Consider the following 22,607-nt stretch of genomic DNA (forward strand, 5'->3'; position numbering starts at 1 on the left):
TCCAGCCTTTCAGGCCCTGCCCTGTCCTGCTGTATCATGGAGATTAGCAAGGAGCTGGCATCAGGATGAGGACGGACGTGACGTCATTTAGCAATGGCGCCCGTTTGTTTACGTTTCGAGTACGAAAAGTAGCCACGAATGAGTGTAACTGTGGAACGGCTCCCCAGTTATTCTCCACCTTTCCATATCAAAGTGTTAACTCTATATGGGGTGCAGATAGCTATGTGGCGTGTTAATACATGCGTCCCCTGTTGATATAAGATGTATTGAAGGGAAACCTTTAGGATACTCGCACCAGAAGTTAGAATTCTGTGATAACCTGTGGTTTAATTCTCTGGGAATATCCTTGTAGTTGAATATACCCAAGGAAGCTACCGAAGGAACCTTCCATCAGGACGTCATGGCTATCTCACCCAAAAATAGATTTTTCGCTTCGCTCAAAATCCGTTATATATAAGGCAAATCCCTCCGAATAGCAATTGAACTGAGGTGCAATATGAGAACTTATAAGTAGTTGGATAGCATGAAGAGAAGGCGCAAAGACTTAAATATTGCCTACAGTGCACCACAGTAAGTCCGCTGATGGAACTAAAAGCTGTGTTTGGGCCATACATTGGCGGGCTACTAATTTCAAAATGGGAAATAGTCACCCTTGTTTGTTATATTCTCCATCAGTGGACTCCATTAAGACATTTGTTCTCTTATTGTCTTTATGGAATAAATATATTTCATTGCCATTACAACTGACTCCTCGTTCTGTTCTGCTTCTTCAAATTCTTAATTAGAATATTTATCAAGAACTCGATGCATATAAAACTAACGTATTATTTACTTTATAATTTAAATTACGTGCATAATTCATTATACAAAAGATAAAAATATATACATACATACATACATACATATATATATATATATATATATATATATATATATATATATATATATATATATATATATATATATATATATTATATATATATATGTGTGTATGCGTGTGAAAAATAGACATCTATATTATGTGTATATATATATATATATATATATATATATATATATATATATATATATATATATATATATATATATATATATATATATAGACAAGCCTTAGCAGTTGTACGTATCATATAGGACTTTCCACTTGGCTCTATATTGACAAAGAAGGGTGAATTAAATATGAAAAAAATGATTGTAGTTTCATATTTTAATATAGAATTAAAGAGAGTTGGAGACAAAATTATTATAAACGCAGTATTTATATATATATATATATATATATATATATATATATATATATATATATATATATATATATATATAAAACTGAATATCTGCCTATTAGTGTCTTTGTGTACTTTTAACTGCCGAATCAGAAACAGTCCTCTGATAATAAGGTTTTCAGAAAACTGGCCGCTGATCTGCTTCCTATGCTGATACAAACAGCTTATCACTCGCGCACTGAACATCCTACATAAACTTCACAACTCACCTCTGACTTGCACATACTCCTGAACGTCCTAATTACGCAGGACATTCATTTGCTATGTATGTCGTTAGGTCTTACTCTCTACCAAATAGGCCTACTTCTGCATTATACAGTTTTCAAGAATCTCTCGTCGTTCAGTCCTTCCACATGAACAAAATATCTTAAAACAATATGAGCCATCCCATGCATATATTCATCAATTTCATATGCTTCTAGATTTTCACCTTCGGCTATAAAAGTAATCGTTCCACCATCCATTTTAACATTAGTTATCACATCTTTACGGTTTCCACTTACACCGATAGTCTTATTCTTGGTATTCATTCACTTTCATTCCTTCTATTGCAAATACTTTCAAACTCTCATTAGTGCCTGCAGTTTCTTTTCACTATAGGTAATTAGTATTGCAAACTTCAACTGTTCCTTATTTCATTTATGAATAATTTCTTACATCATGACCGTCGATTCCCATCACTTCATCTTAGGTTAAATATACCAAACAATCAGTGAGGTACAACACACACTACTCTCAAACCTACTTTTACGCAAACTCATTTACTTTTTCAACTTCAAAGTACTTTGCTTCCCCTTCATAAGAAAATTATAGCTTTCAAACACTTATCTTGTAAATCATATAACCTTATCACCTAATACATTGTTTCTCAATTTATTCTATTACAAGATAAGCCAATTTCTTGCCATCCGCGTCTTATCTATGGAGACTTCAATTTTTGGATGGATGACGCATCAAATCCTGACGCTTTGGCATTTAGTGAGTTACTAGAATCATATTGACTATTGAGTAATGTCGACTGCACAACTACTTTAACTGGACATAACTCTCATTAGTGCCTGCAGTTTCTTTTCACTATAGGTAATTAGTATTGCAAACTTCAACTGTTCCTTATTTCATTTATGAATAATTTCTTACATCATGACCGTCGATTCCCATCACTTCATCTTAGGTTAAATATACCAAACAATCAGTGAGGTACAACACACACTACTCTCAAACCTACTTTTACGCAAACTCATTTACTTTTTCAACTTCAAAGTACTTTGCTTCCCCTTCATAAGAAAATTATAGCTTTCAAACACTTATCTTGTAAATCATATAACCTTATCACCTAATACATTGTTTCTCAATTTATTCTATTACAAGATAAGCCAATTTCTTGCCATCCGCGTCTTATCTATGGAGACTTCAATTTTTGGATGGATGACGCATCAAATCCTGACGCTTTGGCATTTAGTGAGTTACTAGAATCATATTGACTATTGAGTAATGTCGACTGCACAACTACTTTAACTGGACATACGCTAGACTTAATCATAAGTGATGACATGAAACAGAGGTAGTACAAAATTATTTCAAGGACTATGGTGTTTCTGATAAGTGTTTTTATCAACACGAATGCTATATTAGCCAATATTAGAAGAAGAAGAAGAAGAAACAGAAGAAGAAGAAGAAGACGGCAGGGAAGATATTCTTAAAAATATTACCCTTATAAAAAGGTATAAACGACCAAAAAAAAAAAAATTATAATAATTCAACTTGTTCAAAGTCAGTACCTACCACGGACATACAAATGCGCAACTTGACTTATTGAGGTTCCATTGAAATTGACAGTACACTGATATCTCCCATGGTCATATCGAGTCACATTTGTGATCTGAAGGGTCCACTTCATGTTGTCATCGTGCACGACAGACAGTCTGGGATCGTCGGATTTCCTGGTCAAACCAACGCTTAGAGGTTTCTTTGGTTGTAAGCGATACCATCCAATCTGATTAAACCAAGAATTTATGAGGAAGGTTATTGATAAAAATAACGACACAATACATAAACACACAATGAATTTTGCACAATATGACTTTTTACACAACAAAAACAGTTGTTTCTAGTCCACTGCAGTACGAAAACCTCAGACCAGTGTTAAGGTATGAATCAGAGACGTGGGATCTAAGACAAAAGGTGGACGCAAAGCTTGAGAGAACAGAGATGAGAATGCTGAGGTGGATTATGGGAACATCACTGCTTGAAAGATTGGAAAATGGTGGAATAAAAAGATGGCAGGCGTAGTAAAATTACAGAGGTGATGAGTGTCACGACTGAGATGGTGGGCACGTGTTGAGGATGGATGGTGGGGAGGGAGTGAGGATGGATGGTGGGGAGGGAGTGAGGAGGCCTTAGGAGGATCCTGTTAGGGGGAGAAGATCGAGAGGAAGGCAAAGAATTTAGAGGGCGAGATAAGGTAAAGGATGATGTGGAGGAAAGAGGTTTGGTGGAAGAGGATGCCTTTGATAGAAGACATTAGAGAGGCCACATCTGACAACCCACCTCTTAATGTAGGGTTAATAGTGTCAAAGAAGAAGACTAGTCATTGTAGTTTGCTGATGTTGGGAAACTTTTGTCCAGTACATCTTTGCTGATCATGAGGATACTCAAACAGTTTCAACATGTTAAGGTAACCCCACTCAGAAAGGGTGAGGAAACCTTAACTTTTTATAGCATGCTTTAAACTATATTTATGAGTGCTTGAATTAGAATTAATTAATCTGCTAAATTGTAATCTTAGGTTAGATGCAGCTTTTCGTGTAGCGTGTCGTATTTGTGATGTGTTGTATCTTCACAAAGTTATTCCCTGTGTAGACGGAGATTAGCCAATTAAATTGCTTCACCTCACACGATATGAGTTATATTTTGTTATGTGTGACGTTAAGGTCACTGTTAGACAAAGAATTCAGGAGTTGTTCCTTCAAACTTGGAGCTGACCCCGTGAAAAGCTGAAAAGCTGAGAACATTTCAGACTACATTTTTTTTTTAATCTACTACTATTTCCATGAAGATTTCATAATAGACTGTTAGTGACAATGTTGAAATCTAAGAATTAATGCTATTTTAAGAGGGTTGGGATCATGACTTTTAGTTAATTTAAATTTGCACCAATATTATTTAAGAGTTAGAACAAAGCTAATAGTAAAGCTAGATCAGGCAAGGATTTAAGGTTCATTGGCAGTTGAAATTAACATAATTATCAACCTGAGTGTTTTACTTGTAGAAAGGAACAAAACGCCATTGATTGCAGTGAAAAAAAAAAAACAGTGTAACCATTCAAAAATCCTATACATGAAACTAAAATTCAAACTATGATATCTCAGTACCAATTAATTCTATAAATTTTATTGATTTCATTGCTGCAGACTTTAATTCTAAAATATTACAGTTTTAGTCATTGGTGGGTTCATTGATAGCTTGGGAAAGTGGAAAACACCAGACAGCAGCGCTGTCAACTTGCATACTCAACTACATGACTCGCTATCAATAGCGAAATGAGGTAAGATCATTCAGTAGTTGGGAATTATGTCCTGTTTTAAGCTACTCTATCACGAGTACTATAGATCTTGAAAATAGTTTATAATATTTATACACATACACTAATGTACATACAATATACTAGTGTACCAGACCCTTCAAAATGATGCATAAAAATCTAGATATGCACAAACACGCATACCCCTCTCACCACGGTATGGTGTACTAACCGTGTGTCACACGATACTACAGAGTAACGACAATGTGACGAGTCACAACCTTCTCTCGGCTAGTCACATTGTCATTACTATGTACGATAGTGTGACACACAGTTAGTACAATGGCTACTCCTTTCCTCCCTACCAGAGGGATGGGAGAGCTGAGCAAGATACGCCTATTGACGCAAATGGCCTCAGTTAGATTTCACCAGTAGTCTTTGTCTTGAAGTTTTAAATCAATACTTCTCCATTCATCCTCTACTTTACGCTTCATAGTCCTCAGCCATGTGCGCTAAAGGCATGCCCAAACCATCTCCATCTACCCCTCACCATGATCTCATCCACATATGGCACTCGAGTAATCTCTCTTATAGTTTCATTTCTAATCCTGTCCTGCCATTTAACTACCAATATTCTTCTGAGAGCTTTGTTCTCAAATCTACTAAATCTGATGGATATTGTTTCATTTTTATACCATGAATCATGTCCATACATTAACACCGATCTCACTAAACTGATATGTATCCTGATTTTTATAAGTAATCTCAGGCGATTTTATTTCTAAATTTTACTTAACCCAGCCTTTGTCTAATTAGCTTTTTATTTCAACCTTCCATTAAACTCCAATTCTAAAAACCCTGTATTAGAAATTAGAGTTCCTGATTATTAAAATGATTCTACCTTATTAATTCTTCCTCCTTCCAATGATATTTCAACGTCCATTGCATATTCTGTTCTCATCATCAATGTTTTTCTTCTATCTATCTTCAGCCCAAACTCATGTGATATTTCATGCATTCTGATAAGCAAGCATTGCAAATCTTGTAGTGTTCTGCTAAGGACAGCATTATCAGCATACTCTAGGTCTGCTAATTTCCTATTACCAATCCAGTCCAATCCTTCTCCACCATCCCCAAGTGTTCTATCCATTAAAAAATCCACGAGGAGGATAAACAACATAAGTGACAACACATTCCCTTCGAGTACTCCACTGTTCACAGGAAATTCATTTGATGGGTCTCCACTAACATTAACTTTGCACTTGCTATGCACATGAACACTTATAATCAAATTTGCATATTTAAGAGGAATTCCATAATATCACAGGCCTCTCCACAAAATTGTCCGGGGACACTATCAAGGGCTTTTTCATAGTTTACAAATGCCACCAAAAGTGGATGTCTATATTCTACATATTGCTGTACCACATGTCTTAAAATGAAAAATTGGTTTGTACAACTTCTACCTTTTTTGGGCTCAGGCCATGTCGTCCTGATGGAAGTTCCTTCATTGGTAGCTTCCTAGGTATATTTGACTACAGTGATTTATCCCAGAGAATTTACCAAAGGTATCGAGAATTCCAACTCCTGGAGTGAATATCCCTTAAAATTTAAAAAGGGATATCGCGTATATCAGAGGACGTATTCTTGACACGTTTCATAGCTATCTACACCCCCAATAGCGTTTTTGCTTCGAGAGGGAAAAAGTGGCAAGAATATAGGAGAGTTGTTAAGGAGGCGATGCTCTCGACACTCCTACTGTACTGTAAATAGTGCGCCGAATCGCCACCACGTGGCGCCACCAAGCCATTCTTTCGTTTGTAGCTTTGCTGACCGGTGTTATCCCGTGTTATCTCTCGCTATTTTGGAAGTATTTCGTCGCTATGATGTCTTCACCAGCCTCATCAGCTTCCAGAAAATTAAGTAATATCTTTAGATTGTGTAAATGTAAGCTCTTGCCAGTTTTACTCTTCGATTGAGATCGTAATTAACATAAAAAGAGCTGTTGCCAGCCGGATGGCGTCATGGAAGCACACGTTCTTCTTGTTCATTTAGTTATCAAGAACGATTTCCCGGCATTATTTCGCTTTAATAACTTTAGCTATTTAGATATTTAGCTAGGGAATTTTATATTATGTCATTGTTGTCGTGGATTTGGCTATTTATGATCGAGCCTCACGAGTGCTAGGCTTCCTAGCCTAGGCACCTACACACTTCATGCATGATATAACCTTCCTGGTAAAGTTTTATTGAAGCTCAGGCAATATTTTATACAATTAACATATTACTGCATAACATTTTCCTCTTCCAAGATAGTATACAAGAGTGTTTCGGTGAACGATTCTCTATGCTCCTAGACTTGATAGCCTAGGGGCTTTAGTATACTTTCTTACATGTCCCTTATTGCTCTTGTATTGTCTTTTAAAGGGAGACTGACACCTCCTATACTTTTTAAGTCGATACTATCTCTAACGAAATCTAAGAGCAATTCCCCTTCCCTCTGATCAGCTTAGGCTACCCTCAGTTAACTTTGCTGCGAACTGTGTTCTGGCAAAATTTACTGGGGTGTTTTGTCTCTTTCTCTTAACCACTGACACGGTTTTGAGCTGAGAACGGAAAATCAGAGTAAAGTCTGTGTTAGGCATCCTACTGTCTTAGTGAAATGGCTTCCCAAGTCAGGTTAGGTTGCCGTTCAGGAGGCTAGTCCTCCCTAGGCCATACTGGAGGTTCTTGTATATCAATTTCCTCCTTCCTCGGTCTGGCAGACAGTCCTGTACTAGTAGATCTTAGTATGAAGAAATTATTTCTTCCTTACTTAAGATCTCTGGTACCAGATTCTGTTCTCTAGTGAGATTGTGTCCTATGGCCGCTTTCTCACTTAACTAACCTAACCTGGGGAAATAATTTCTCCTACTTGAGGTTACTTTATGAGATCAGAATCCTTCAAGTTAGGTAATGCTCTAGGGTTTTACCTTACTTATAGGACTTTTACCCCTTCCCCACTGTCTCTTTTGTGTTGGATGAACCATCACCCTTCTGGCCGTTGTTCTACATTTGACCCTACGGGTAATCTATAGAATTGGCCTGAGGTTCCCTGTCTGCTGCTGGCTGGGCCGGCTGCCGGCAGGTACCCTCATATCTTTGAGTGTGCTCTCCAGTCCTCCCTTGGACTGCATTCCATACCCCATATGAATGGGATATGGTTGAGTGGAAGCCCGAATATAATTCCCCCTTCCACTTGCACCCTCTTTCGGGATGTAGGCCGGCAAGGCTGAGCCTTTGCCGTCCCCCATCCTCTATTTCTCTCTGCCTTTCCATATACTGGGCCGGCCGCCGGCAGCTAGTAGCTGTTGTCGGCAATGTTGGGTGTCTGTCGGCCGGCAGTTACTCTGCCGCCACTTGCCGTGGGTGTCGCTGATCGACAACCCAACGACAATGAACATACTATGACCGGCTGCCGGCAACTGAGTTGTCGGCCGGCAGCCGGCCACCCAAAATTTATATAGTTGCCGCCGGTTGCCGCCGGGTCCTACTTAATAGAGATCCTTCGGCTGCTGGCGGGCAGAGCGGCAACTGCCGACCTGCCGCCCACTACTTTGAAGACAGTATCTGTTTCAAATAGCCCAGAATAGGTCCGGCATATGTCGGCTAGGCCGGCATGTGCCGGCGAGCCCGGCAGGTGCCGGGGGGCCCGGCAGATGCCGGCAAGCACGGCAATACTGGCGACATGCTGCCGCCAGTCATTGCTGTAGCCCAAAAGTTTTCCAACCTACAAGTGGTTCATGGGCAGCCAATTGTGAGACCATCATTTTTAGGAAGTGATTCTCCCTACCAATTAATGGTTATTACCCATTAATTTAATCCCCTATATTGAACATGGAAGATTGTGTTAAGAAGACACCTTATATCCAAGGATATTATCTTCCCCTTGAATTAATTATGAATCTATAGTTCAATATTGGAGGAGGTCATAGCAATGGGCTGGACAGGAAACACATGTAGGTGTCTTTCCTACTTTCTAGCTTACTCTATCCAAGCTAATATTAATTAAATATTAATTAAATATTAATTAAATATTAATTAAAATATGTATGCTGAAATCTGAGAATTTCACCGAATACTAATAGCTTTTCTCTCTTTACAGGAGGAGCATCCCGTGTGCGGGAACAACTTTTGCAGGGTCCGTAGTAAGAGCTTCTACGGACATGGCATGTGCAGGGCCCATGCTCGCTGCGCAGTCACCAAAGGGGCTCTCAAGTACTGGGACCCACAGGTATGTACCGTTTGTGACAAACTGATTAAAGAGGCTTTTGATGATCAAAAGTCTACTGAGTCTAGGGATGCAGCTAGGGACACGCTGTGGAAATGGGTCAGGGGTTTTCAGAAGTACACTTTCTGGCCCATACCTTCCTAATGAGAGGATGAGGGATTGTCTCTTCCCTAATGCATCTGCGGATGCAATTGTTCCCCAGGCTCAACCTGAGATCCCCTTAGTTCTGATTCCGGTAGAACCTGACGTTTCGGATGCCTTTCAGAGCATCCAATTAGAGGACAACATGTCTGTTGTCTCGGAGGAGACTGAGAACAATCTCCTAGTGGATGAACTGGAGCAGGAGGATGAGATACCTCCTGAGACTGGAGTCGAGATAACCGAAACGATTTCGGTATCATCTGCAGCGGCGACTGAACCGACGCCTTCGACTTCTTCCACCGCACCTCAGTTGGATTCCATTACAAGTACGCTACACTCGCTACTGTCCATGGTGCAGGACATTCAGAAGAAATAGTCCGAGAAAGAAGCATCTTTCCGGACGGAGATTCATCAGCTAGTTGCGTCACGTTTAGCCCCGAAGTTAAACATTAAGGACCTCCCCGCCTTCTCTGACGTTAACCTATGGAGGTACGCAGAGCATATGCCTATGTCGGGGGGGGGGGGGGGAAGATTTTCCTCTCAGAGAAACTGGGAACAGTTCCAGTAGAGGAAATCGAATTTTGGCCTAGTAAAAGGGCCTATCCGGATTGCTATGTCCGTCTGAGGACGGAACCAGCATCCAAGGAGGAAACAGAGCAGAAGAAGACTATTGTCCTTAACCACCTTGAAAGAGAGGGCCTTTACTAGTTCCAAGGTGCCGGCTCTCAGCAAAAAGCACACATCCTTTATTGCTGACTCCGAACGTGCCTTCCCCTTTATGGACAAAGGGTTTAAGGCAGCCTTAAAGGCAGTTGAGGCAGGGAAACCTTGCCCTACACTTGAAGAGTGTAGACCATTTTCCCTCGCCTTCCCTTCAGATGATAAGGATTGGAAGGATGTCCATAACACCTTCACAGTTGGGAAGCTAGAGGCAGATATCGCTGGACGGTAGTTCAACGAAGATCTCCCAAAGCTGTCAGAGTTTCTCCTGTGCAGGGAACAGGAGACTAAGGAATGTCTCGCTGCTTCCATGTCTCTGCAGACTGGCTTAGAGACTATGGCAAGCATCCCACACACCCCAGATATGTACATGGTCTTTGCCAAATCTCATTTGGCAACAGTCACCAAGGATTTTTTACAATTTTATTAAAGCCAGAAGGGCTTGTAGGGAGTTTGTGTTCGCTTCTGCTACAGTGAAGCACGAACCAAGGTTCTAATATCTGGGGAAAAGATCTCTTCCCAAGTGAAGTGGTCAAAGAGGTCGTAGATAAAGCCACTTCGGAGAATAGGAATCTCCTCTCCAAATGGGGCTTGTCCTCTAAAAGGAAATCTTCCGCTGATGAGGGTCCCCAGCCGAAGAACAAGTCAAAACGACCAAGAGTGCCCTCTTGGCCAAAGCAACAGCAACAGCTTCCCATGGCCACGATGCCCCAGACGGTGGCACAACCAACCACCACCTTTCAACTGGTGCCCCCAACGCTGGCGACCCAGTCGCCCGTGTTCACCCCAGTATTTGAAAGGCAATCAACTACCTTTAAGCCGAAGTCTCGAGGTTCCTTTCGAGGATCCTCTAGACGCCCTTTCAGAGGTAGGGGCAACAAAGGTGGACATGGCCAAGGAGGCAAGTCCTCCAACCAGCACTCCAAGTGAGATGCTGCCGGTAGGAGGGAGACTTCTCCACTTCCGGGATCGTTGGACCTTCGATCCCTGGGCCCACAGCCTAATCAAGAAAGGACTAGGGTGGAGTTGGAGCTCAACTCCACCCAACTTCCCTCAATTCTTCCAACACTCAACCCCCGTACTGGAAAAATATGTTCAGGAACTCTTGAACAAAAGAGTTATTCGGAAGGCAAAGTCCATTAGCTTTCAAGGAAGGCTATTTTGTGTTCTGAAGAAGGATTCGGAAAAGCTCAGAGTCATTCTGGACTTATCACCACTCAACAAGTTCATAGTGAACCACAAGTTCAGAATGTTGACGCTTCAGCACATAAGGACCCTTTTGCCCAAACGAGCATTCACAGTCTCTATAGACATGACGGATGCATACTGGCATGTTCCAATCAACCGTCAAGTTTCCCCCTACCTAGGGTTCAAACTACAGAAATGAAAGTAAGTTTTCAGAGCCATGCCCTTCGGCCTAAACATAGCCCCAAGGGTATTCACAAAGCTTGCGAATGCAATCATTCATCAACTACGCCTGAAAGGAATCCAGGTGGTAGCCTACCTGGACGATTGGCTGGTGTGGGCAGTATCCGAGGAAGAATGCATGCAAGATTCCAAGGAAGTGATCCAGTTCCTGGAACACTTAGGATTTAAGATCAACTTGAAAAAGTTTCGGCTTTCTCCAGCTTAAAAGTTCCAGTGGCTTGGTGTCCACTGGGACCTACTGTCACACTGCCTTTCCATTCCATCAAAGAAGAGGAATGAGATAGCAGGATCTGTCAAAAGACTCCTTCAATCCGACAGGATATCAAGAAGGCAACAGGAGAGAGTGTTCGGGTCCCTCCAGTTTGCCTCAGTGACAGATCCAGTATTGAGAGCACAATTAAAAGATGCATCAGGAGTTTGGAGAAAATACGCATCAAACGCTCGAAGATATCTACAAAGACCAATACCAAATCGTCTGCGATCACTACTCAAGCCATGGTCGGAGGCCAAGAACCTAAGAAACAAGGTACCCTTGAAACCACCTCCTCCAGCAGTCACCGTTCATACGGATGCCTCGAAGGAGAGGTGGGGAGGTCATTCTCATCATCGGAAAGTCCAAGGAACCTGGTCTCCCCTCTTCAAGTCCTTCCACATCAATTTTCTGGAAGCCATGGCAGTTTTTCTATCTGTGAAAAAGCTGAAACTTCGCTGCTTAATCCACATCCGTCTGGTTATAGACAGCAAAGTAGTAATGAGATGGCTAAATCGACAAGGCTCGAGATCGCCTCACATAAATCAAGTGATATTGGCCATCCTTCGTCTAGCCAAGAAGAAGAGATGGCACTTGTCAGCAGTCCACACCTTCAAGGGTTCCGCAATGTGACAGCGGACGCTCTATCCAGGGTCAACCCGATAGAGTCCGAATGGTCTCTAGATGCAAGATCATTCTCTTTCATATTACGCAAAGTCCCAGGACTGCAGATAGACCTCTTCGCAACGAGCGACAACAAGAAGCTACCCCGGTATGTAGCCCCGTACGAGGATCCTCTAGCGGAAGCGATAGATGCAATGTCCATAAATTGGAACAGATGGTCCAAGATCTACTGTTCCCTCTAACCAACCTTCTGTTGAAAGTCCTCGACAAACTGAGATCCTTTCGGGGGACAGCAGCAATAGCGGCCCACAAGTGGCCCAACAGCGTTTGGTTCCCTCTGATAACGGAACTGCGCCTGAAGCTGATCCCGTTGCCGGAACCAGTTCTGACTCAGCAAGTGCAGAAATTGACTGTCTCCGTTTCATCAGAGAAAACCCAGAACCTTCATCTCATGATTTTCTCGCCCTAGCGATCAAGAAACGGTTTGAGATTTCTAGAGACAGTATTAACTTCTTATAAGAATACAAGTTAAAGTCAACAAGAAGAAAATATGAGTCTTCCTGGAAGAAGAGGGTGGCCTTTGTCAAGGCGAAGAATCCTGAGGAGATTTCTACGGATTTCTGCTTGTCCTTCTTCATCCATCTGCATGAACAAGGTTTAGCAGCTAATACGATTACTACATGTAAATCCGCCTTAGCCAGACCAATACAATACGCCTTCCAAGTAGACTTCTCTAATGAAATCTTCAACAAGATTCCTAAAGCCTGCGCTAAACTTCGGCCTGCAGCTCCTCCAATGCCCATTTCATGGTCTTTGGATAAAGTTCTTCACTTAGCATCAACCCTGAACAATGAAGATTGCTCGCTGAAAGACTGGACTTAAAAGGTGATACAGTATTCTTATTTGCACTAGCCTCAGGAGCCAGAGTTAGCGAAATAGTGGCCCTCTCGAGGGATGATGGCCACATTCAGTTCACAGACAACGGAGAACTGAACCTCTTTCCGGACCAGTCGTTTCTCGCCAAGAACGAGCTGCCCACTAAGAGATGGGGTCCCTGGAGAATCGGCCCTCTGAAGGAAGAAGCATAACTCTGCCCAGTGGAATGCTTAAAGGTCTATCTTCGTAGAACTTCAGACATTAAGGGAGGTCAGCTTTTCAGGGGAGAAACTTCTGGTTCAACGTTATCCTTGAAACAGATAAGGGCAAAAATAACCTATTTTATACGCAGAGCGGATCCAGACAGTACACCCGCAGGTCATGATCCGAGAAAAGTTGCCTCGTCTCTGAATTTCTTTCAGACAATGTCGTTTGAAAGCCTGCGTGCTTACACTGGTTGGAAGTCTTCCAGAGTTTTCTTCAAGCACTGCGCGAAGCAATAACAAGAAATAAAATTTCATGTGGTAGCGGCAGGCAGTGTTATAAAACCTGCCGCTTGATTACTGCGAAGAACCGTCCACTAATTGGGACTTTTAGTGAAGGGTGTACATGATAGAATTTCAAGGTATATCATGTTGAGTATTGTGTTTAGGAAGACACTATAGACTGTTCTATCTATACAGGTGACATCAAGCATAATAAACTGACACAAGTGCCAGGCATTCTTATATGCACAGTGTTCCTAGTAATAACAGCATACATAGTGAAATATTATATTTCCCTTTGAGTGGCTAATGTTTCCTTTTCAGGTGAAACTTATTTATTTTCTGTTATTACTGTTTATACTTTTACGCAGAATTTGTTCAGCGTAAGATGTAATTGATTACAACCTTGATTTCTATTTTTGTAATAAACAATAGAAGGAATCTTTGAGTCTCTTTCGCCTCAAATATTCGAAATTATGTATAAATCAGAGCATCCTTGATTCTCTTAATATTCAAGGAAATATTGGGGAACTATGGTTTCTACCATTCCAAGCAAACAGGTAAAAACTGATTGTACTAACTGTTTATCTTACTGATTTAAGGTTTCCTACATGTATACTAACCTGTCTGTCTCTTTATATCCAGACTTGGGAGGATTCAGTAACCTATACAGGACTATACTATCTAAGTACAAACTATGCTTTACGTATATAATGACACTAATATACATACTGTTTGCTAGACTGTTCCTTGAACTCACAATCCTCGGGATTTTTCCTAAAGTCTACCTAGACTTTTCCCTGTAAGGGGCAGGAAGAACTGACATATTTTATGATCAGTTAATTGATGTATAACGGTAACATCAAGTGTCTCTGGTCCAGAAGACCAAATAAGAAATATTGATCTCGAGATAACAGCACTATTGAAAATGCACAGATACATTAATGCTCTGGTAAACTTCCATCAGGACGACATAGCCTGAGCCCAAAAACCGGATTTTGAGTGAAGCGAAAAATCTATTTTTGGGTGAGGTAGCCATGTCGTCCTGATGGACCCACCCTCTTTTTGACAAAGGGATAATGAATCCCTCCCTATGGTACTGTATCAGCAACACCTACAAAGCTACGAAGAATGGCTTGGTGGCGCCTCGCGGTGGCGATTCGGCGCACTATTTACAGTGCAGTAGGAGTGTCGAGAGCATCGCCTCTTTAATGACTCTCCTATATTCTTGCCATTTTTTCACTTCCCTCTCGAAGCGAAAACGCTATTGGGGGTGTAGATAGCTATGAGACTTGTCAAAAATACGTCCTCTGATATACGCGATATCCCTTTTTAAATTTTAAGGGATATTCGCTCCAGGAGTTAGAATTCTGGATACCTTTGGTAAATTCTCTGGGATATATCACTGTAGTCAAATATACCTAGGAAGCTACTAATGAAGGAACTTCCATCAGGACAACATGGCTACTTCACCCAAAAATAGATTTTTCGCTACGCTCAAAATCCGTTTTCTAAATCTTGTTTGTTTACCTCTCAGCCTTTCATAAATCTTTCTTTCTAGTCTCTTTAGAATAAGCATATTATATATTTTCATGAACTGACGCAAGTGTGATGCCTCTGTAATTATTGCAATAAGTCAGGTCTCCTTTTTTAGCCATTTTCACCGACACTCCTAATTCCCATACATCAGGTTTTGCCTCTTCACCCCACATTCTACAAAATAATCTTGTAAGTATCCTGGGAGTCACTTTATTTTCGGCTAACATCATCTCAACAGTTATTCCATCGTATCCAGGGGTTTTCAATCTCCTGAGTTTTTAATGATAGCTTCGACTTCAAACACGCACACACACACACACATATATATATGTATATATCTATCTATATATATAACGGATTTTGAGCGAAGCGAAAAATCTATTTTTGGGTGAGATAGCCATGGCGTCCTGATGGAAGGTTCCTTTTTGGTAGCTTCCTTGGGTAAATAACTACTAAGATATTCCCAGAGAATTTAACCACAGGTTATCACAGAATTCTAACTTCTGGAGCGAGTATCCTAAAGGTTTCCCTTTTAAGATATCGTATATCAACAGGGGACGCATGTATTTACGCGCCACATAGCTATCTACACCCCGAACAGAGTTAAGGCTTCGGTGTGTAAAGGCAGAGAATAGCTGGGAGCCGTTCCATAGGTAATCTCATCTGTGGCTACTTTTGGTACTCGAGACGTAAACAAACGGGCGCCATTGCTTGAATGACGTCACGTTCGTCTTCATCCTGAAGCCAGTTGCTTGCCGATCACCATGATACAGCAGAGCAGGGTGGGACCTAAAAACTGGACGAAGTAGCAGGGAGGGTCCATCAGGACGCCATGGCTATCTCACCCAAAAATAGATTTTTCGCTTCGCTCAAAATCCGTTTTTTGGGCTCAAGCCATGGCGTCCTGATGGAAGAATACCAGAGAATCAATGTATCGTGGTAGATTTTCCCCTATTGGTAAGTGCCAAGGGCTTTGAACAAATTAGCATAGTAATCTTAATAAAGAACCGTAGGGAAGAATCTTCCTGGCCCCCTTGGCAGTGAAGTTCCCACGGGCCATGCCGAGGTCAAAGTGGTTATTGAAGGGCTATTCACCTTGTTAGAAGAACCTGAAGAACTTGGAGCCGAGACTGAATGGTTGGCATTCGTATCGGAACATTCTGGAAGGCAGACAGGTGGTTGGACACTGTGTGCTGAGAAGGTTGGTTTCGTCTCCAGGGTATGAAGAGTAAGTATTCGTATTGGAATATTACTTTATAAGAGTGAATATAAAATAAGGGTTAGGACCTTAAAATCTCCATGAACCATGAGGAAAGGGGATAATAAAACTATGACAGGCATGTATTTCATAGTAAGTAGGAGCGGATTGAGACGCACAAGTAATAAAATAGAAATTTTATTTCACAGTTGCAGAAATTAAATGAATTACAGCAATAAGTAAAGATAATTTACAGAAATTATAATGTACATAGTAATAAAGACTTGCTCTTGAATCTGAAAGGGAATTTCAAATTTATTAGTAGGCACTCGTCCTCGAGGAACGTTAGTCTTTAATTAAAACACATCATGCTCTAGGCATGCGGCACTTGTGTGACAACTATGACATTTCACCTGGGATAAGAACAGTTATAAGAAAGCACTAAGTGTTTTCGACATCACTATATATCGCTCGAGGGTCAACATAGGCACCCGAAGAGTTAGAGTCCCAAGTAACTCACTGTTCTATGCAGAGTTAGGTGCAGGTTTCATAACACTACCTGCGGCTACCACAAAATGTTTGACTTCGTGCACTTGTTTCGCATAATGTTTGAAGAAAACACGCGAGGACTTCCAGCCTGTGAAGCTTTTAAGGCTTTCAAAGTCCATACTCTGAAAGAAATTCAGAGACGATGCAACTTTTCTAGGATCGTGACCAGCGGGTGTACTGTCAGGATCCGCTCTGCGAATGAAGTAGGTGATTTTCGCTCTTAATTGTTTCAGTGACAGGTCGCTGCCCGATGTTTCTCCTTTGAAGAGTTGACCTCCACCAAAGTTCGAAGTTCTGCGAAGATAGACCTTGAGGCTCTCTACTGGGCATAAAGAGGCATCTTCCTTCAGGGGGCATATTCTCCAGGGGCCCCACCTTTTGGTGGGTAATTCATTTTTGGCGAGAAACGTCGGATCCGGGGAGAGGGTTATGTCTCCTGAATCAGTAAACAGGATATGACCCTCTTCTCTTGATAATGCCACTATTTCGCTGACTCGGGCTCCTGAGGCAAGAGCAAAGAGAAATATAACTTTCTGAGTCAGATCCTTGAGAGGGCATGAATCATTATCTAAGTTGGAGGCGAAATGGAGCACCTTGTCCAATGACCAGGAGATCGGTTTCGGTGGGGGTGCTGGGCGTAGACGAGCGCATGCTTTCGGCAGTTTATTGAAGATGTCGCTGGACAGATCAATTTGGAAGGCATACAATATTGGTCTAGTCAAGGCCGATTTGCAAGTTGAAATCGTATTGGCTGCTATTCCCTGTCCATGAAGGTGAATGAAGAAGGACATGCAGAAATCAATCGTGATTTCCTTAGGATTTTTTGTCTTGACGAAAGAGACCCATTTTCTCCAAGATGATTCGTATTGCCGTCTTGTGGATTCGGTCTTGTATTCCTCGAGGAAGTCTAGACTTTTCTTCGAGATCCCAAACCTCTTCTTTGCGGCTAGGGAGAGAAAATCATGAGATGAAGGTCCTTGATTTTCGATGATGAAGCGAAGACAGTCGACTTCTGTACTTGTTGGGAGAGAACTGGGCCCGGGAGAGGGATCAGCTTGGGCTGCAGCTCCAGGACCAGGGGGTACCAGTTGCTCCGGGGCCACTTGGGAGCCACTAGGGCCGCTGTCCCTTTGAAGGTTCTCAGCTTGGAGAGGACTTTTAGCAGAAGGTTGGTGGGAGGGAACAGGTAGATCTTGGACCATCTGTTCCAGTCCAGTGACATGGCATCCACTGCTTTTGCCTTGGGGTCCTCGTACGGGGCCACGTACCGAGGAAGTTGATTGTTGTCGCTCGTTGCGAAGAGATCTATCTGAAGTTCTGGGACTTGGTGGGAGATGAAGGAGAATGATCTTGCGTCTAGAGACCATTCCGACTCTATCGGGTTTGTCCGAGATAGAGCGTTCGCTGTCACGTTGCGGAATCCTTGTAGGTGAACTGCAGACAGGTGCCATTTCTTCTTCTCTGCCAGACGGAAGATTGGGAGAAGCACCTGATTTATCTGGGGCGATCTTGAGCCTTGGCGATTGAGACATCGAACTACCACCGAGTTGTCTAGGGTTAGACGAATATGGATCGAGGGAGGCGGGGAGAGTTTCTTCAGAGTTAGAAGGACCGCCATGGCCTCCAAGATGTTGATGTGGAACGTCTTGAACAGGGGAGACCATGTGCCTTGAGCCTGTTTTTGGTGGGAGTGACCTCCCCAACCCTCCAGCGAAGCGTCCGTGTGGATGTTGAGTGATGGAGGTGGGTGTTGAAGAGGAATGGACCTTTTCAGGGCCTTTGCTTCCGACCACGGCTTGAGGAGAAGTCGAAGTCTGTTTGGGAGCCGTCTCTTGAGGTCTCTTCGAGCGATGGATGCAGAACGTCTCCAGACTCCCGCGGCATCCTTTAGCTGTGCACGAAGCACTGGGTTTGTTACTGAGGCGAACTGTAGAGAGCCTAGAACTCGTTCCTGCTGGCGTCTTGAGATCCGCTTGGATTTCAGTAGTCGCTTGACAGACCCTGCTATTTCCTTCCTTTTCTTCTGGGGAATGGAAAGGCGGCGTGACTGAAGGTTCCAATGGATTCCTAACCATTGGAACTTCTGAGCTGCAGAGAGGCGAGATTTCTTCGCGTTTATCTTGAATCCCAGGTGTTCTAGGTACTGGGTGACTTTGCTGCAGGATTTTACACAATCCTCGGGCGATGGAGCCCAAACTAGCCAATCGTCGAGGTAGGCTATCACCTGGACGTCTCGGAGGCGGAGCTGTTGTACTATGGCGTCCGCCAGCTTTGTGAAGATCCGAGGGGCCACATTGAGGCCGAAGGGCATGGCCCTGAAGGCGTAGCTTTTCCTTTGGAGTCGAAATCCTAGGTAGGAGGAAGCGTGATGGTTCATCGGAATGTGCCAGTAGGCATCCGCCAGGTCTATGGAGACCGTGTAAGAACCTCGAGGCAGAAGGGTCCTTATCTGTTGAAGAGTCAGCATCTTGAACTTGTCGTTCGCTATGAACTTGTTGAGGGGGGATAAGTCCAGAATGACTCTGAGTTTGTCGGAGTCTTTCTTGGGGACACAAAACAGTCTCCCTTGGAACCTGGTGGACTTTACGTTCCTTATCACCTTCTTGTTCAAGAGATCTAGGATATATTCTTCCAGAAGGGGGGTTGATTGTTGGAAGAATTGCTGGAATGTTGGGGGTGGTTGAGTCCAACTCCAGCCTAGACCCTTCTTGACGATGCTGTGTGCCCAGGGATCGAAGGTCCAACGATCCTGGAATTGGCGGAGTCTTCCTCCCACCGGAAGCACTTCATTGCTTCTGGTGTCCCGAGGGCTTGCTGCCTCGGCCGCTAGCTCCCTTTCCTCCTCTGCCTCTGGAGGGACGGCGAGACGCGTCTCTGCCTGCACCTCTGCTTGAGCCTCTATCTTTGGGACGAAAGGTAGTCGTCTGTTGCTCGAAAGCAGGGGTGAAAACCGGTGACTGTGACAAGACCGGTTGGGTGACCAGCTGAAAGGTCTGCTGTGGCTGAGCTGCCACTTGGGAGGTAGCGGGTCCCGGAAACTGACGTCTTGGTTGACGTTGCTGGGGTTTCTGTTTGGAAGATTTCCTCTTAGGTTGAGGTCCGTTGTCCTGAGAGGATTTCCTCTTCTTTGACATGCCCCACTTGTGGAGAAGGTTCCTATTCTCCGTGGCGGCTTTGTCGGTGATTTCCTTCACAAGGTCAGAAGGAAAGAGGTGTTTGCCCCAGATGTTGTGGGAAATCAGCCTCCGGGGTTCATGTTTCACAGTGGCACCTGTGAACACGAATTCACGACAGGCTCTCCGAGCCTTCATGAAGTGGTACATGTCCTTCACCAGGGTTGCCATGTGGGATTTGGCAAGTACCATGTAGTGGTCTGGTACTCTGGTGTCACAGGCCATGATGTCCAGTTGGACCTGGTGGGACATGGATGCTGCGAGCCTCTCCTTCGTATCTTGTTCCCGACGAAGGAGGTGATCGTTGAGTTTCGGGAGGTCTTCATTAAACTGACGTCCGGCGACGTCAGGATCTAGCTTTCCCACCATGAAAGTATGCTGGATGTCCTTCCAGTGTCGAGTGTCGGGGGGAGTCACTATGGAGAAGGGTCTGCACTCCTCCAGTGCAGGGCAGGCTTTTCCCTCTTCCACAGCCTTGAGGCACGCAGCAAAGGCCTTTTCCATGAATGGAAGGACTGCATTCTCAGGTGCAACGTAGGTAGGGTGCTTCTTGCTCAGGGCCGGAAGCTTAGAGCAGGTAAAACCCCTACTTTTAATCGTGTTGGCTAGCATAGCCTGGGCCTTCGCGAGATCGAACACTATCTCCTCTTTCGGTTCGGTCTCTTCTTTAGAGGCAGGTTCAGAGCGAAGTCGGACGTAACAGTCCGGGTAGGCCTCGAAATTTGGGAAGAACTCCACGTCTTCCAGGGGGACCGTGCCGATCTTGTCACTGACGAAGATCCTGCCGGTCGCTATAACCATATGTTCAGCATACCTCCATGGGTTGGCATGTGAGCAAGCGGGGAGATCCTTAACCGAGATCTTCTTCGGTTCTTTGGATCCTATCATAGACCTGATGAACTCCTGATTCTCCTTCAGCCTGTCGTCCATGATGGCTTTAATCATCCGGAGCATCTCTTGGGTGGATGGCAAGGGTTCCGGGGTAGTGGAGGTAGACGGGAGAGACACTTCCGTCGGTGTAGGAGTAGGGGCGGTGATGGAAGGAGGAGCGACCTCTTGCTCCGACTCGGCGTACTCCACCTGGTCTTCATCATCTTCAGCCCCTTGAGCCATAAGGGTCTTCTCCGTGTCTTCCGAGACATCCGACATATGTTCATCATCTTCGGAATCCAGGCGGCACTCGTGCATGGACTGGGCCATGACTACATCAGGTTCCACTGTAATTTGGACAGTGGGGATCGAATCCTTGGGTACCACAGAATCAGGGGAGGCCTTAGGGAACAGAAGTGACCTCAATTCTTCAGTGGCCAGGTACGGTCCGGTGGCATTCTTCTGGAAGCCACGCACCCACTTGCGTAGCTTCTCCCGAGAAGTGTCCCTGACCTCTGCTGAGGGAGGGTTATGGAAGGCATCAACTAGGTGAGCCTGGCAGACCGTACAATTCAGTGGGTCCCAGAATTTCAAATCCCCTTTCTTGTTAGCACAAGGGGCGTGAGTCCTGCAAGCCGTATGCCCGTAGAAGTGCGGGCGTTTCACAGCGCAGAAGTCGAAGTCACACTTCATCTGCTCCTCCTGTGGAAGAAAGAGAAAATGAGTATGGGGGGAGTCATAAGAATGGCTCTTAAGCTAAGTTAATATTAATCATTAATTTTAACTTGATAAAGGGTGTGATGCACAGAGGATTGAGAGAGTAAAGAAACATACTTCATGCATCTCGCCCGGCTGGCTACCGTAAGCTTCATCCTTGGATAATCCGAGGTGGCCGAAGGCACAGGATAGAATTCCCGCAGAATCCATAGGGTAATGGAATTCCATGGAAATTACCAAGGATAAGTTTGGGACTGAGGTCACTCAGTCCCAAATTAGGGGGCTAAAGGATCCCCGAGGGTAACTGCTTCCGGCAACCAGCCGCGCTAAGATACACGCAGCATGCTGGAAATCTGAAGAATGCAAAAGGACAGCATGATTACTAATAGAACAGTATCAAGGTACTGATCCACTAACGTAAACAGGCCATCTGGTTGCAGTGTAGGGCTATCAGTATGAGGTGATAGCTAGTAGAAGGGGGTGCAAGTCGTCTTGACGCCTCGGGGGGGGGGGGGGGGGGGGGTCCGGCAGACCTCCGGCACGCCGGAGGCCGCTCCAGCAGAGTTTCTGGCATTAGTACAGACAGTATAAGTCAAGAGAAATACCAGGGTGGCGGCCGCCAGCACAGCGCCGGAGCGCCGGCAGAGGGAGCGGCGGCTCCGGCAGCCGGAGGATGCCAGAGTGGTGACAGGATCAAGGATAGTTATGGCAGAACCGGGTTGCCGGCAGTGGATGCCGACACTCCGGTGGCCGGCCGGCGGGCGGACGGCCAAGCTATGAGGGAGGTGAAGAGCCATCGGCTGGAAGCCGGCGGCAGGCGGCAGTCCCCCGGCACACGGAGGACTGGCGGCCATGGGGGTATGGAGGGAGTCACCAAGGTAGGAGGTGGGTATCACTGACAGTGGAGGCGGCAAGGGACCGGCACTCAGATAGTGAAAGAGACAGGGGGAGGGATGTAAGGAGT

At 44.0% G+C, this 22,607-nt stretch overlaps 1 protein-coding gene across 5 annotated transcripts in view; it reads right to left on the reverse strand.

Moving 5' to 3' along the window:
• The window catches only part of LOC137627651 (obscurin-like), a 253,347-nt gene that overhangs the window by 133,716 nt on the left and 97,024 nt on the right, over positions 1 to 22,607 (reverse strand). For 2 of the 5 annotated variants that reach the window (XM_068358798.1, XM_068358800.1), the window contains exon 16: positions 3,066 to 3,276. The exons of the other annotated variants lie outside the window; for them this stretch is intronic. In XM_068358798.1, the coding sequence (XP_068214899.1) occupies positions 3,066 to 3,276 (211 nt within the window). The remainder of the gene's footprint in view (positions 1 to 3,065; positions 3,277 to 22,607) is intronic. 5 annotated transcript variants of the gene reach the window in all.

This window comes from Palaemon carinicauda, chromosome 35 (assembly GCF_036898095.1).
Source record: "Palaemon carinicauda isolate YSFRI2023 chromosome 35, ASM3689809v2, whole genome shotgun sequence".
NCBI classification, from domain to species: Eukaryota; Metazoa; Arthropoda; class Malacostraca; order Decapoda; family Palaemonidae; genus Palaemon; species Palaemon carinicauda.